Source organism: Megalops cyprinoides, chromosome 18 (genome assembly GCF_013368585.1).
Source record: "Megalops cyprinoides isolate fMegCyp1 chromosome 18, fMegCyp1.pri, whole genome shotgun sequence".
In the NCBI taxonomy this organism is placed as follows: domain Eukaryota; kingdom Metazoa; phylum Chordata; class Actinopteri; order Elopiformes; family Megalopidae; genus Megalops; species Megalops cyprinoides.
In genome coordinates this window covers 8887170-8903530 of record NC_050600.1, presented here as the reverse complement: position 1 = coordinate 8903530, position 16361 = coordinate 8887170, and the positions used below count along the sequence as shown (strand labels likewise).

The following is a 16361-nucleotide window of genomic DNA, read 5'->3' as shown; positions in this document are numbered from 1 at the left end:
GTGTGTGTTAGACTCTGAACCCATAATCCACTCTGCAGAGATCTGTGCACCTAATCACTCACAGCACACTGAGCTGCTAATCATTGTGGATGTTTTTCTTTCATTCTTTTTCATTCCTTGTACAGCAGTCATCTACAGCTTAATGATTTAACATACGTTTTAAGTTTTTAATCAAAGATTCATAACATTACCGTGCATGAATATAATAAAACTACTCAAAATAAAGATCCTTTGACAGGAAATACATTTCTATAAAAGTGCAAGAAGCTACATTTAATCAGCATTACTACTTTGTCATAACAACACAATGGCCATAAAATTTATGAGACATATTCTTTCCTCTTTCGCTTGCTGTATAAGCCACAGCTGAAAATCAGTAGTCAGTCAACTCTTTCTTCAATGTGAAGGCACAGAGACCTCATTAGGCTACACTGCTGCTGCTTCCAAGGACACAGCTGTGTGACCCTGCTGACCACTGCTCTGTCCTCTCTCCATCTTTTACTTCCTCTCCTGTGCTGTCACTACCTCCTGCTCTCTTTCTCTCCATGTCTCTACCTGCTGCTCCGTCTCCATCCACCGCTCTGCCTGCCACCCTCTGTCTGCAGCCTTCTTCCCTCCCTCCACCCCCCTTTCCTCTCTCCCTCTCTCCTCTCCACTGTCTCCCTCTTGACCTCTTGAAAAATAGCAGGTGACAGTCCATCAGGTGCACCTGTGTCTCACCTGTGTGTCAGAGATAAGAGACAGGGGACCTCTCTGAGGATGCAAGGTCAGAGTCTGCTGGCACAGCTTTACACTCATTTACCGTATGTGTCCTACAGTCGTATTGATAAGCACTTGAAACAACACACAACTTGCTGTTGGTGTTGATGTCATTCTTATACACCATTTTGGAATTTTCAAAACGTGATCTGAGGCAACAATTCAAAGCTCGTAGGGATGTCACTAGGGAGTGTAACCTTTGACCCTTATAGAGCTGCAAACTGTGATGCAGCAGATATTTTCAGGGACTTACCGAATCAGTGCTGTCCACAGGCTTGAGCTCCTGTTGTTCAGGCCCCACCCCCTCAGATGGGGTTGCGGGGGGGTTTGGGGTGGGGTTCGGGTTGGGGCTCAGGGGGGCGTGGATCTCGTTCTGCGTCCTCAGACCTCCCCGGAGACGCTCGTTCTCCTCGGCCAGCTCCTCCACCTCCTCCAGCAGCGCGCTCTCGGACAGCTTCAGCTCGTGGATGCGGGAGCGGAAGTCCTCCAGCTTGCGGGACAGGAACTCCACGTTGTCCTCAGCGTCCTGCAGCCCCTCCCTCAGCCCCCTGCGCTCCGCCAGGCCCGCCTCCTCCCTCCCCAGCAGCTCCCGGAGGTCCTCCTGCAGGCTGCTGATGAAGCCCTTCAGCCGGCCCTCTCCCGGCAGGGAACCGGGCTCGTCCCCGAGGCCTGGCGCCTCCTCTGCCTCCGCGTCCAGGGGCGGGGCTCCTCTCCCGGGGGCCTGCCTCTCCAGCTCCGTCCGCAGCAGCGCCGCTGTAGCTGTCAGGTCGATCACCTCGCGCTCCAGCTGGAAGACCCGGCTCTGCAGCCCCTGCTCCCGCTCCTTGGACAGGCCCAGCTTCTGCTGCAGCTTCTGCTTGTAGTGCTCAAAGTACTCGGACTGCCTCTTCATCTCCTCCTCCTTCATCTTCACCTGGTGCTGACAGCGGTGGAGCCTCTCCTTCCACACTCTCTCACACCTCTCTTTATCCAGGGCCTGCAAACAGGAAATAAACATATTCAGCTCTCTCTCACACACCTCTCTTTATCCAGGGCCTGCAAACAGAAAATAAACATATTCAGCTCTCTCTCACACACCTGTCTTTATCCAAGGCATGCAAATAGGAAATAAACATATTCAGCTCCCTCTCACACCTCTCTCTATCCAACGCCTACAAATAGGAAGTGTACATACTCAGCATCTACATTGTGAAGTAATATAACCTGAGAAAAAAATGCTTACTAAACATTTTTTAGCATGTTGCATTTCTGTTAATACATTTTAAGCACTTACAAAAAATATACTATAGTATTTTTTCTAATGTCTAAGCACGAATTTTCCCTCAAATAGATTTGAAAAAGAACTGAAATTAGAACAGAATTATTTTCTATTCTATACAAATTTTAACACTAAAATACAGAGAAGAGCGGTTTAAAGATGTGGTTTGAGTCTTGTTTTTTTAATACACCAGGAGAAACAGGTATTTAGTGCTTCTGTTCTGCGGTGCATCGGACCGCACCTGCTCAAATCCTGCCAACAGCTGCAGCATGCAGGAAATATGTGAACTTCAGCGATTTGTGTGAATAAGGTGAGTAATATAACCCATAATAATAAAGGCCTTTTCTTGGCCAGGTCTCTCTTGTTAAAGAGATTTTAATCTCAATGGGACAAACCTGGTGAAATAAAGGTTAATAAAATAAAAATCCACAGAATCCAATCAGCACCTGCACAGATAAAGGTTCCACTGTGTTTGTGATGAACATGTGTCACATGACCTCGCAAAGAGCTCACCATGGTGCGGACCTCCTCCCTGAGCATGTGCAGTTTGTCCTCCTGTCTCTGTCGGGGCGTGGCGGGACAGGGGACGCCAGACCTGGCAGTGAGGTCATCCACCTTCACCAGAAGGTTCCTCTCAGAGACCTCCAGCTCTTTTATCCTGGCACAAAATGCAGTCACAAGGAAAAAAAATTGTAGTGCCACCGGTGGTAAAGTGACCCTCCACCTATAAGCATGTGTAAGTACTCTGTCAGTATTATGTAAGCGCATCTTGTTACACACTGCTTAGTATATGGAAATCCCTCAACACTTAATGTGATTACCTCCATTGTGCCCACATAGTAACCATACACTATCAGTGCTATTTTAACAGTTAAGCTGCCATCATCATACTTTAATCCACTGAAAGTCTACTGAACTCTATTGAAAATCCTCAATGTTTAACATAATTACAATTGTCTAGCACCTTAGTGCTTAAGTGGGGGACTAGACTTATAACCAGAAAGCTGCAGTGTTAGATTGCAGGGTGTTGAACCAAGTAGTAAGGTATTCACCCTGAATTACTTCAGTAAATACACAGAATGTATGCTATCTAAGTTACAATGGATAAGCATATCTACTTAGCAAATAATAACTATGTATAATGATAAGTTGGTTACATTAAATGTTGAGAGATTTTCAACAAGGTAGCAAGGCGGCAGTGTAGCATAGTGGTTAAGGAGCAGGCCTCGTAACTTGGGCAAGGTACTTAACCCACAGTTGCCTCAGTAAAATATCCAGCTGTATAAATGGATAACATTGTAAAGAACTGCAACCTATGTAAGTCGCTTTGGATAAAAGCGTCTGCCAAATGAATGTAAATGTGTTTTTGCATAGTAGTTACATACTACTAACACGTCATTGCATGTCTTCAAAGTCACAACAATGTTAAATGTAATGAATGCACATAAAGCAGTGACGCCTAAAGGCTAGAATGCATAACCAAAAAAAAAAGTTAAAGGAACAACTTTGTTGCTCTGATACCTCAATTTCAGTCTGTGTCATTTGTTCTTTGTCACCGTGTTACAATCCACACACTCTTCAGGTAATTTCAGGTTAGCTTTGAAAGCTTTCTACCCTAATAAGTACCCCACTGAATGGCATGAAGTTTGAGAGTATCTTTCCAATGACTCAGTGGGCAGGTCTGTCTACTGTTCTGTAACCTGGTACTTGACCTTGTGCTTGATGATGCTGTGATGTGCAAATTATGTAATTTGCCATGATAGTTTTCTTACTCACTCTCATTAAGACTGTCTCCAAAGAAATAAATATTGACATGTTAACCCCCAAGAGCTTGTTATGCTAGAAACTAACATTGGCTGCCATTTGGGGGCACACTGTTGATGAGGAGCCCCATTTCTGATCCTTTGCTAAATATTTTCTAGGGTTCTAAGGAAGAAAATATACAAAAAAAACAACATTATTGAATACATTGAACTGAAAAAAAGGTGTTGTAGGATTTGTTGCACTGCTGCTAAATTTTAAGCAAGCACTACCCCGTTAAATTGTTAACATGATGTTCTTATATTTTATGTTGGGTAAGGAGAATATTGCGTAACGCAGCATGGAAAGTACCTGTTCTGGAGGGCCGCCTCGGACTCTGTGAAGGTGTTGACGTTGTCCCTCAGGCTGTGTTCCAGAACCTTCACCCTCTGTGACAGCACCTGCAGTTCGGGGGACACCCCTGCCGCCGCCTCAGCCTCCTCCGCGCTCACCCTCTCCCTCCACGCCCGCTGCAGGTCCTGAAAAGACCAGGAGGTGTCCACCCGGAACTTCACGTTCACCACCTCCCCCGCGTCGGAGCCCGGAGCTGTCAGGCTGCAGCTCAGCTCCCTCACCCTCTCCCTCTCCCTCTCCCCCTCCCGCTCCAAGTTTCTCCCCCGCTCCCACTCCACGGTTGGCTCCATGGTTCTGCTCGGATCACAGCCGAACGTGCCGCTCCCATTCCCCTGCTCCCCCCTGAAGCTCGGAGAGACCTCACAGCTCCTTCCCTGGTCACATACCCAGCCACTATAAACCTCCTGCTCTGTGTGCACGGGTCAATTATTCATGACAGAAAAGACTCCCTTGCTTGCCACTGGCTGCACAGGGAAGTAATATGAACAACCTGGTCTCAGATTACCCCGACACCCCTCAGACCCTGCGCAGTACACAAGCCTAAAGAGTAATTCCCTCTTAGGTTTACATGTACGTGCTACCCAACATGCTTTGCTTCCAGTGGTCACTTAGAGAAATAAGTTGAGGATCATATTTGCTTTGTTTATTGTATAACCAGTTTATTGTATAACCAGTAACTACACACTAAATGTAGTCAGTGAATAATTCATGAAATTGGCTTTGCAAAAAGATGCCATGTCATCGCTGAAGAAAACAAGTACAATTAACAAGCAAATAATTTGATTTTTAAAATTCTGAGATCCATACATTTATTTTTTTCACATTTGAAATAGCATTCATCTACCCTGTGAGAGTGCCAGTGTTTGACTCATAACTGAGCCTATTTGCTCTTTTATCAGGCAGAGTTGACTGGCACACTTGGCATATTTGTTGAGCAAACACTTTAGTGCCGTTGTTAATATTTGGATGTAGGAGAAGGTCACCAACCTCTTGTAAGTGCTTGATTGTGGAGTGTAGAGCAGCCTCCTGCTCCTGTAGTTGTTTGATTTTCTGATCTTTGTGGGTCAGCTGGGTCTTTGCGGTGCTAACAACCTGTCTCTCTCTAGCAAGGGAGTCCTGGGTGGAGGTCAGTAGCTGAGACAGGTGTGAGACCTTGGCCTCCATTGCTTGGTTTTTCTGCACAAGAGCGCCCTCTGCCTGTCGCAGCCGCTGCTGCTCTTCCTCCAGAGACTCGTACACCTGCCGCAGCTTCTGCTGTTGCTCTTCGGACACCTCCAGCTCCTTGCTCCTCTTCCTCAGCTGTGCCTCCAGGCCCTGCCTTTCTCTCAGCCAAGCAGCCTCCCTGTCTGCCTGGTCTAAAGTCAGCTTCCTCATGTCTGACAAAAGGCTGGATGTCTCTTTTTGTTTGGAGGCTTCCAGGGCTTTCAGTTCAGAGGCCTTGGCTTTCAGCCTGCCCTCTAGGGTGGCGCTGTTGACCTCCATGTGGGCCACAGTGTCCCTGAGCTGGGCGATCTCCGCCCTCATCTCCCTCTCGCGTTGCTCCAGGCCGGAACCCTTGGCCCTCCAGCGGTGCAGCTCGTCGCTGAGATCGCGCTGCCTGGCGTTCAGCTCCTCGTTCCTCACAGACAGCTTCCTCTGGGTCTCCTGCATGTCCCTCAGGAGCTGCTCCTGACCGGCCAGCCTGCCCTGCAGCTCCGCCACCGTCTCCTCACGCAGTTCCAGCAGCTTCTCCAGACGAGCCGCCTTCGAGCTACCGCCGTCCGGGTACAGGACCGGAGACTCCAGCCCGCGGCTCCTCTCCGAGACTCTGGTCCCACAGTTCCTTTGATGAAACAGCTCCTCATTCTCATTGGGTGATGCCTGAACATCCTCCGGAAGTCTTTCGTGTTCGTTGACAGTTTGCCTGTGATTTCTCTCCACCTCCTCCACGGCGGACCCCACCCCGGTCAACTCGCTCTCCAGCTGCTGGATGCGGGCCTCCATTCTCCTCTTGCACCTCCCTACCTCCTCCAGCCTGATCACCATTTGGCCATGTGCCTCCACCAGCTGAGCCTGGATGGAGTCCCGCTCAGCCATTTCCCCAACCAGTGTCTGGATCTGCACCTCCTGCTCCTCCTCAGAGGTCTCCCACTCTGGCCCCCGCTTCTCCACCTCCTCTTTCTGCCTGTGGGCCAGCAGGAGGCGCTCTTTCCACTTCTCTGGCAGATCCCGGTTCCCCTGGGCTGCATGCTGGCTCAGGTCCCATTCAGAAAGCTCTTTGCTCTTCAGGAGGCCCTCAGAAAGGCCTGAAACCCTCTCCTTGAGTCCACGAAGTTCACCAATTCCATCCAAGGACTCTTCATCTCTGATGCAACAGTCTGGGGATGTTGTCTTGTCTCTAGACTTGTGGCTGTCAAACAGTGCAAATTCACGCCTTGCCGCCTTCTGCTTTGACAGGCAGGCCTCCTCTTCTCTCTGTGTCAAGGTGTTATCACATCCCCCCAGTCTGTTCTCTAAATCCGTCTGCCACTCTGGACCCCCCCTGGGGTCGTCCTCCATTCTGAGGCTTCTCAGCCTGTTTTCAGGTTTTTTTAATGTTGTTTTTCTCCCCTACACTGTCACTTATTATTATTGGCGAGTTTGATCAATTTATTCAATTCTTTTATTAATGATATTCATTCCATATTGTATAATTACACGAAAGAAAAATAATCCCTTTATGAGCTTTTCATTTTTTATCTCAGCTGTTTGATTTAGCCAAAGTCTCACTTGATTGTATGTCTTTACACGAGTGAATCTTTCCACAAAAGTGCACAAGTATTTTAAAAAAGGCCATAATGGATATCTTCCCTGTATAAAAAATGATTTTTAAAAAGTTCAGTGTCTTCATTTTAGACTTGAAAAATCAATGTTTTCAATGACGTTTTTGCTGAATGACATGTGGTGTCCACGTCTCATGTCCCCCGGGAGCGCTTCAGCACCTCAGAGCAGAAAAAGAGGTGCAGTTAACCACCAAAACACATGCACTCTGCTGTTAAGTCCAGGGCATTAATGAAATGTAACTGTGATTAATGGCATACCATCTATTCTGCAGAGGTCAGTGTACAACACAGATGAACAAGACTAATCTCTCCTGAAAGCACATGTTCATACATGTGCACATACCGAGTACATTATATGAATATATGCCTCGTTTCAAATATCAAATACTTTCTTTGTCATTATACTACTCTTGGAGCTAAAATCAAAACTGTCAGTATAACATATTTATTACATACATTATTGCAGATTTTTACTTCCTAGCCATATCTTACATAAACAGTTCAAAAGGAGAAATGGCAAGCGTAGTGTGTTTTACCTGCAGCCTGGCCATGCTGGGGCAGTTAAGGCCAAAGAATAAAGGCTAGGGAGAAAAATAAAAACAGGAACAAAAACTAAAAAATAAGGTGAAATAATAAAGAATGTACAGGGATCGGATAAACAGGGGAGAGAAATAAGAAAAACGTTACATTTTTTTCCAACTGAAAATGTACTGAAATACACTGCAAGACAGCATTCTCAAAAAGCCCTACATAGCACCACTGAACAAAAACTACATTCCATAACCATGACAACACAAGAAAACAAACAGGGCACATCAGCACTTTAAATCACAGCTGTAAGCCTCAGTCCCTTAAACATACTCTTGGCATTTGGCTGGGTAACATCTTGGTTTAAGCACAGTTGCATAACTGTATAAATCCTTTGCATAACTGCAGAACATTGAATAATTTCAAAGTAGCCAAACCGTTTTACAACACTCGACAAAACTATAAATACACACACCACCAAAAACTAATATATTAATGACCCCATTTCAACTGAAATCCAGCAGACAGAAGTGATTCTGATCATGCATCCGCATGTCCACAGCAAGATAAATTAGTATTGCTAATACTAAAATAGACTGCATATCACCAAATAGAGGTTTGGTGACTGCTTCCACCTCACTCTCATGCATATTCAACATGTAAAACTCAAAATCAAAAAGGGAAAAATACCTTTTCTTCTATTTCCTTGATCTGCCTTTTCTGGATTTCAATCCTATCCTCGAGCTCTCTTATCCTCTGTAACCCAAATCAGAGACATCAGAAAGTGGGGTAATCCGGTTGAGCACAGTCACCACTTCATTACATTCAGTGTTACTGGCGGAGCAGCTTCCAAACAACCTGTGTTTGTGGTTAGTTTAGCACCGGAGAAACACAGACCTGCGAGTCTCCATAAAAGTTGCTCCCCCATAGAACTGAAATGACCACTGCGTTTCACACCCCACACCTCAGAGTGGCATGTGAACTGCAGCTGCCATGGCAACCAGGACTCAGAACAATGGTGAATGACTCTCTCCCTGGGTCTGCGGGACTTGAGCCGATTTTCCTCCATCTTTTCGAGGTTTTAAGGGGCTCTGAGGGAGTGAGGCTATTGCCAAGTTGTCGTTTAGTTTTTTCCAGCTTCCTTTTTCCAGTGATGAATAACGTGCCCTTTCTGAAACTTTTCTGACCAACAGAGTCAGACAAGCATGAAATAATTATCAAGAATAAAAAGTCAAGGAGGTTTACAAAACTTTGTGTGCTTTTCAAATATTCAGTCAGTGGCCAGCCTCCAGCATTGGCTGTCTTTCCACACTGCCATGGGCCACGTTTCAGGCAAGTCTCATCTTGCCTTAGCAAACAAACAGACAAACAAAAGCTATTGAACATGAACTATTGAAGGTTGCTCCTCAACCCCAGCCTAGACAAGGCTTAAATCCAGGTCTCCATGAATCAATCACCATTTAAATGAGGGAGGAATACTGATATATTTCAGTCAAACTGATTGACTGAATGAGGTAAAAAAAATTTGGCTGGAAAGACAACCAGCAGCTGCCCACCTCAAGGAGCAAGGCCAACTTGGCTGTGGACAAGAGAAATGTTCTCCATTTTGTTTTTCAGTATCAGCTTTGGTCCCCACCCCAGGTTACAGTATTATTACAGCTAATGTAAGACACTATTCAATTTATGGGTCTCCTTCCTGACAGTGAAGGACAGTGCAGTTTTTCCACTTTACTTAGGCATCTTGATGCATAAATCCAATAGAAAAAGGGTTACGCAATGTTTTGCAATTGTGTTACTGTCATGGGGTTGTTAATTGTGTCAAAATAATTACCAGTTGTACAAAGGAGTCATCGTCATCACTTAGATGTGAATGGACTGTATGAATGGATAACCAGAAGTTTCAGTTCTATACTGTACTAAGAGGGAGTTGCCCACTGCACTGAAAACGTGCTTCACTTTCACGTGTTTCATAGTAAACACAATGCATAACAGATTCAAGTGAAACCCTTAAGTAGTTTTACACCCCAGAAGCAGCTTACCTAAGTTCATGTGACGGGTTCTTAATGAAAGCTGGCAAACTCACTGAACCAGCCGGGGAAACATTCCGCTAAAGCTTCTGCTAAGGATGGCACTTTACCAAACGGAGGCGTCTCGTTTAATCTGATTATCTTAAAATGCAGTTCCAACCCTTCCACAGTAAACTGGATGCATTAGCTCCAAGTGAAGGTGAATGACGTGACACGGTAGAAACAGCTTCTTCATAGCTGTGCGCGGGATGCTACGCTTAAAATGGATGTGGACGGTCCGTTACAGGTAAGCATTTTATTTAACTACGGCAAATCACAGCAATACAGCAAATGTTGGATGGCTATAATTTTACTTAAAAATAGATACTGAGAAATAAAACAAAGATTCCCTTAATATTTCCCCTTGTATTTTACCTGAAAATTTATTTTGGAAAAACTCGTTTTTCTTCTTTGAAAGGCCAGAATACAACACATTTCGTAAGAGATGGACTCCTTACCTTTAAGAACGTTTTTAAACCCGAATAACATGAAATTAAATTACGCCAAAAATCAAACAAACGCTGGGTACGAATTCTCTCACCGGTGTCTTGTACCAAATGTCTAAGAGACAAATGTACCTCTTACTGTAGCCTACGTTTAGGTCACGGTCCCTCATTTTCGAGACCATGAAGCTCGCGCAAATGTGCGGGAAAAAAAGCGCGCTATCCTAACGCGTGAACGCGGCGACTCCAACGGCCGCGGTCGCCTCCCTGCGGGGATACTGCATCTTTTATGTATGCTCCTTTCGTCTGCAACTCATAAACTTACCTGCTGCGCCTGCTGCAAGAGTTCCATGCGCTCTTGCAAGATCTGACTGTCAAACTCGCGGCTCTGTCTGAGAATCTGCCGCCTCAGTTTCTCCACCGCTATCCTCAGTTCCTCTTGCTGCCTCTCTGTCAAAGACTCCCCCACTCTGCTCCCCGGGTCTTGCTGCAGGGCATTATACAGTGTGGCCTCCAACTCCTGGATTCTCTGGGATGATTTAAATTACATACAAACGTTCACATCGCAACAACGCAAACACAAAAATAAAAATAAATGTAAATGAACTGAAATATGAACGTAACAGGAGTGAGGGGCACGGGCGTCCCTCTCACCGCTGTTACGAAAACAAGGACACTGGAAAAAAAAATGATAAAGCGGACAAATGATACACATTTACAAACTGTTAACAAATACAAAAGTGAAACAAGTGTCGAGTACTGCTAGAATTAAAAAATCTCGCCTAAAATAGTGACGGTGAAGCTTTAAACAAACAATAACCGTGAAAAATAAAACTAAATGTCAGAACAATAGTGAAATTGTTGTCTGTTGCCCTTGGCTGGACAGTCCAAAATTCAGTGCCGAACCATTTAAGCTCCATGTAAGCTCCCGTAGTGCAAATGTTTCCACTGGTAACCAAAACCACCTTCAGTCTTCGTTAGCGATTAATGTGTAAATCGGGTCTGGCCAAAGGTGAGGTGAAGCTACACATGAAAAATGTCCTGCAATGATCAACTCCGACATCAAGATCAGCCAATAGTGTGTTTCCAATTTGAGTGGGAGTATGATTTTTGAATGGCATAAAAACAATGCCAAGATGCATTTTTATAGCCAATCGTCCACATTATGCATCTTTTTGTTTGATGGTCAACCTTAAGGGACATTGTTGTAAAAGATGCAGTATCCCTTGCATACAGTAGTCCACAAATTCAAACACAAATTCCACATGAAACCGATGACTGTTTGATAGCGTGAACACCATACTGCCTTAGTTGACGGCACAAACTAAATTTTCAGTCTGAAACTGTTGAAAATAACATGTTTACATTTGGAGACCAGTATGGTTGCAAAATGTTGCCTCACCAAAATGTCCATATGCCAAGATGTTTATCATATTATTCCATATTGTGTGCCCTATGCTTGCTTTACACTTGCTACATCGAAGTTGCGGCTGTAAAATGATCTTTTTGTACTATGCTGACACTATGGTAATCATCCTAAAATTAACTATAAATTAAAACAAAGAAGCAATATATGTTGCAATATTTTTCATAGGTGACTGTCACTGCTGAACCTGAGGAATCAAAAGAATGTATCATTACTTAGGTTCATGACTAATGTTAGAGTCTAATCCCATAGTGGTTAAAGTGAATCCCCTCACAATTGCTAGTAGTCATAATGGACATTGTACCTGTTTCAAGGAACATGTCTCTCATCATAAGTTTAAAAAACTACACTGTTTGCCATATTAACCCACAGTTCCAAAAATCCAAGTCACCAAATATGGAGTTACAGCTTTGATGCAGTGAATGTTTGGGACAGATGAAACATCTTTCCTATCCAGGTTTTTATGGAAACGCAAACAGGTCTAGCTCTTTTCCAGGTGAGTACCACTTCTTGCTGTCCAGATTGTGTTTGTGAGTCTTCCCCCAGCATGGATCAAAAGCACTCATCTCCCTACCATATAAGCCTGGTCCAGGGCCTGCTTCCGGTAGTCCAGCTCCTCCTCCAGGTAGCCCTTCTGTTTACTGAACAAGTCCTGACAAAAATAATGACATCACTTTGGAGTCAGGGCGCTAGTCTGAAGGGACTTAGCGACTTGAATGAACGTGTAGTTCCAGTGGGAGGATTTAGGGTGTGATGCATTCGGTTTTGAAGCAAGTGTGGCGTGTTCTCAAAGAACATACATTACACAGCGCAGCACAGCTAGAGAGCAGCACTGATAACATGCAGAAAAAAGCACCACAAAACTCACTGTTCCCCACACTGTGATCTTTACAGTTACAATAAATGCATCGTTGCCATTTTCTTCATGCTTGCTAGAAAGGGCTGTTTAATTACTGTGTCTGGGCAGTGGAAATTGGACGTGGTGGCTGGAGTTCTGTTTCTACAAGACCTTAAATTGTAACCACGACTAAATTATTTCCTCAAAAAGTGATCGATGCGAAGACAACACCATATCAAAGCTACAGTATGTCAATAAGCCCCTGTGTCTCCCTGTACATCTGTATACATTGTAGAGCGTGATGTTATCTAGATGCATGTATAGTAATACAAGCGGGAAAGGCAAGTCTGGCGTAGTGCATATGACGCTTCTATCTCTAAGGGTGAGAGTGCATCTTGCTTCATCACCATGGCTCACCTTCTCATTCTCTAGGTCAATCATCTTCTGTGTGAGTGCAGCCTCAGTGCTGTCAATCTGTTTCAACCACTGCGGAAAAGAAAGGATAGAGGGAGAAAGCCAGAGTGAGAAAGCGATGGGGGGGAATGAGAGAGAGACGAGGAAGAAATAGAGAAATAGAGAGTGAGACAGACTATGAGAGGGAGGGGGAGACAGAGAGTCTGAGGAGGTACAGAAGTGCACGCCAGCACCTCATTAAATCTATTTTTACAAAGGCTAAAAGAAACAGAGAATAAAACTGTAGAAGAAAAAGTCAGAGGCTGTTGGGACCCTACTGGTTAATGTCTGTAATTTAATACGCTCCTTAAAGCACTTGCACAAAGTCTGAAAATCTTCATCACGAAGATCTACAAGGTTTCTGTGTGAGACCCAGCCAAATTGGACTAATATCTTAATATTTTGCTTTTGAGAATGACGTATAAGCCATCAAGCCATCAAAATGTATAAATTACATTTTATCGCTGAGTAGATGCTCTTATCCAGTACGATGTACAGGATGCGTACCTTTGACAGTACATTTACATTGTTGACATGAAGTTGACACTCTAATCCAGAGCAACATACAAGATGAGTGCATATAACACTACATTTACATTGTTAACATCATGTAGATGCTCTTACGCAGAGTGGCATACAAGATGAGTACATAACCTTACATTAAAATTGTTAAGAGTGTCTGCTGCATTGATGTTGCTAAACGTTTAAACTTTACATTTACACTGTGTAAAATGTATATTATGTGCACACATGCACACGAAGACACACACGCCCACACACACTCTCTAACAATTTTTCCTGATGTTTCAAGGGTATTGAAATATTTGCCCACTTTCTACAACCTGCCAGGGTGTATAGATTTTTAAGGACATTGAAACCCCTGTCACTCCACACAAGAGAAAAAAAGTACATATCACAGCAAAATTGTGAGAATGTTTGACCAAGCTTTCTTGTGCATCTTTCAGTGCAATGACCACATAGTAAGGAGGAAGACATTGTCTGCAGTCTACCTTTTCTTCACTAGATGTCCCCACAACTCAAAAAAAAAATGGGAAAAGAAATAAGCACATGAGATCAGAACATGAGAGACAGCTTTGTGTACCTGATATTACATCACAGACACAACAATAGTATAGTCATGAACACTGACATTGCTGGCTGAAGGCAGAATCCTGTCATGGGGTATACTCCTGGCTCCTCTTGCACCATAAAAAAATAACTCTGACATCTTATTTCCAAAAATGTTATTCTACTGTTGTGAACCAAACTGCATTAGAATTAGACCAAACACAAATGAGAAAACAAAACATGAGATGATGGATCAAAATAAACTTTTATTCAACAGGAGAGGACAAAGAATGAAGCTCATGGTGAAATGGGATGCTTATGGGCTGAGTCTTTGAAGTAAATATGTACCTTTTCACAGAGAGACAGCACCGTCCCTGCTTGTATCACGGCAACTTGCTCTTCGTTACGCAAGTTCTTGTGGGAGGGAAAGAGCAAAAGAAAAGTGTTTAAAGGACATAATGACAAGCTTCCGCTACACTACCAGCCTCATATGCAGAATCCCACCAGAATCAGGACTTCTTATGGAAGCACACAGTCACCCCTATTCCACTACTGGATCACAAACTCGCAGGAACGAGAAATATTACCTGCCTTATTTTTCCCATTGTCTTGTTCAAGGGCAATGAGTGAGGGCAAATGGGGGCTTTAAGTCTTGTATATGGCCTCACTCATACCCCTGGGACAGCAGGACAGCTTATGAAGTTACTGAAGTACCTAAAGCTAGGCTGTCCATAAGCAGATAAGTACCTATTCTAATGCAATGTATCATTACGTGTCTGGTAAGAATGAAACTATATTATAAAGCACTCACCCCATTGTCTCCCAGAATATCCAGCTTCTTCATAAGCTCAGGAATGACCACATCCTAAACAAAAGGAATATTTTACATTGAAACGATGTGTCAACCTGTGTCTAACTATGTGCAAGTGTGTAACTGTAATTGTGTGACACATATTATTAGGGAAAATCAGTAACTTGTGGAATTTACACTGACGTATGATGACATGGCTTTAAATAGTTGCTTGACAGACAGTCTTAGCTGGGCTGCTTAAATAGCACACCGCAGTGCAGACAGCACTAGCTTCATTAGGGAGGCGCCTATTCCACAGTGCAGAGGCACCAGCGTCGTCCTGCACCACCCCCTGCCACCCACTAGGTGGCAGTGCAGCAGCTCTGGTGTTGAGTGAGAGAGTGAATACCTTGCTGTACCACTGGAAAGCAGCTTTACCCTACAGGATCAGAGTGTGGCAGAGGGGGAGAGTGAGCCCTACCATAATGCCCTCCTGGTGGCAGTGCAGCTGTAGCGCACTGCCGTTGTTCTCGGAGAAGGCCGCGATGTGCAGGTTGAACGCCGGGGATCGGCGCTCCCTTTCCTACAGACAAGAGCAGTCCCAAAATTAGACACCTGTCCCCCCCACCCCACCCCAACACCCCTCCACCCACTGGATGCTTCAGACCGGGGGCCACTAAAAAAAAGGTGGTGAAATCTATGCCGTCTCTCCCTGTTTTAAACTGACATCCTGCTGTTGCACAGAGGAAGTGGGGCACAGTTATGAGAGTCAGTTATTAACAAGGCAATGAAAAGCAATAGGTCCAATGAAAAGCAACTCTATCTATGTCAGAGTCAACCCTAAACTTGACATCAGACCTTTTAGCATGGGCTTACACACAATGACATTACAGCAACACAAAAAAAAACGGTGGTGACATGGCTGGATAAACAGAAGAATGGAACATGAATAACAATGTTAGTTCATGTTTGTACACTTATGTAACCATCTCAAAAAGGTACTTACATGGTTCAGAAAGCATGCGGAGGATCTGTCAAAATGAACCGGGTGGGGGGTAATACTTTTTAAGGGGTGGGCTGCGAACCAACTGAATGGAGTAAAATATGTCGAAAATGAGAAGGGATTTATCAACCAAAATGCAGTGAGTTAGCTAAACAAAGGGAAAAAACTGCTGTGACGACTGATACGAAATCCACCAATGAGCACTGTGTGTTTTATTACAAATGTGAGCTAGGTTTCATTGTGACATCACCTGAAGATCGTTTGCAATGTACAATAAAGATGCCCTTTGCTTTTTCCACATTGTAACATCTTGTTGCACAGAGGTAAATGTGTGCATATCTAAAAGCTGCTGACTTGCAAAGCTCAAACATAAATATGTGTCAGTGATAGCTGAATATATGGGTGTTATTCAAGATGAAGATTCAGACTCCAAGGTAAGTGTGAATTACACATTCCAGAGGAAAAACTCAAGACTGACGTTAACTTTTTGCATTCATTGTTTTAATTTAGCGATCTGTTTAATAGTGCCATATGCGTTGAGGAGATGTGTGTACGTGTGCAAGTGCGTGGAGTTCAATATGCAGTCATACATTTTTATTACGTGCACTCAACTTAAAAGGAAACTGCATGCAGGAAGTACAGACAAAAAATGAACGATGAGGTGGTTAATTGCATAGGTAAACAAGTTTTATTCAAATGAAAATATATTCAACTTATTTGTAACTGTACATCTTTCAAATAAAAAATGCAACAAATTAAACATACATTAAGAAC

The 16361-nt window shown here is 44.0% G+C and overlaps 2 protein-coding genes across 2 annotated transcripts in view; both read right to left on the bottom strand.

Moving 5' to 3' along the window:
* LOC118793585 (rootletin-like) overlaps positions 1–6875 on the bottom strand; it is a 29100-nt gene extending 22225 nt beyond the window's left edge. Inside the window, exons 1-4 of the mRNA XM_036551809.1 lie at positions 5159–6875; positions 4130–4296; positions 2531–2675; positions 1013–1735 (exon numbers count right to left, since the gene is read on the bottom strand). Coding sequence (XP_036407702.1) covers positions 1013–1735; positions 2531–2675; positions 4130–4296; positions 5159–6709 — 2586 coding nt within the window. The 5' untranslated portion in view covers positions 6710–6875. The remainder of the gene's footprint in view (positions 1–1012; positions 1736–2530; positions 2676–4129; positions 4297–5158) is intronic.
* A 203-nt stretch (positions 6876–7078) lies between these two features.
* The window catches only part of LOC118793182 (janus kinase and microtubule-interacting protein 1-like), a 37711-nt gene continuing 28428 nt past the window's right edge, over positions 7079–16361 (bottom strand). Inside the window, exons 13-21 of the mRNA XM_036551236.1 lie at positions 15066–15167; positions 14606–14659; positions 14143–14208; positions 12691–12759; positions 12010–12087; positions 10335–10538; positions 8191–8256; positions 7509–7584; positions 7079–7131 (exon numbers count right to left, since the gene is read on the bottom strand). Of these exons, the coding sequence (XP_036407129.1) occupies positions 7534–7584; positions 8191–8256; positions 10335–10538; positions 12010–12087; positions 12691–12759; positions 14143–14208; positions 14606–14659; positions 15066–15167 (690 nt within the window). The 3' untranslated portion in view covers positions 7079–7131; positions 7509–7533. The remainder of the gene's footprint in view (positions 7132–7508; positions 7585–8190; positions 8257–10334; positions 10539–12009; positions 12088–12690; positions 12760–14142; positions 14209–14605; positions 14660–15065; positions 15168–16361) is intronic.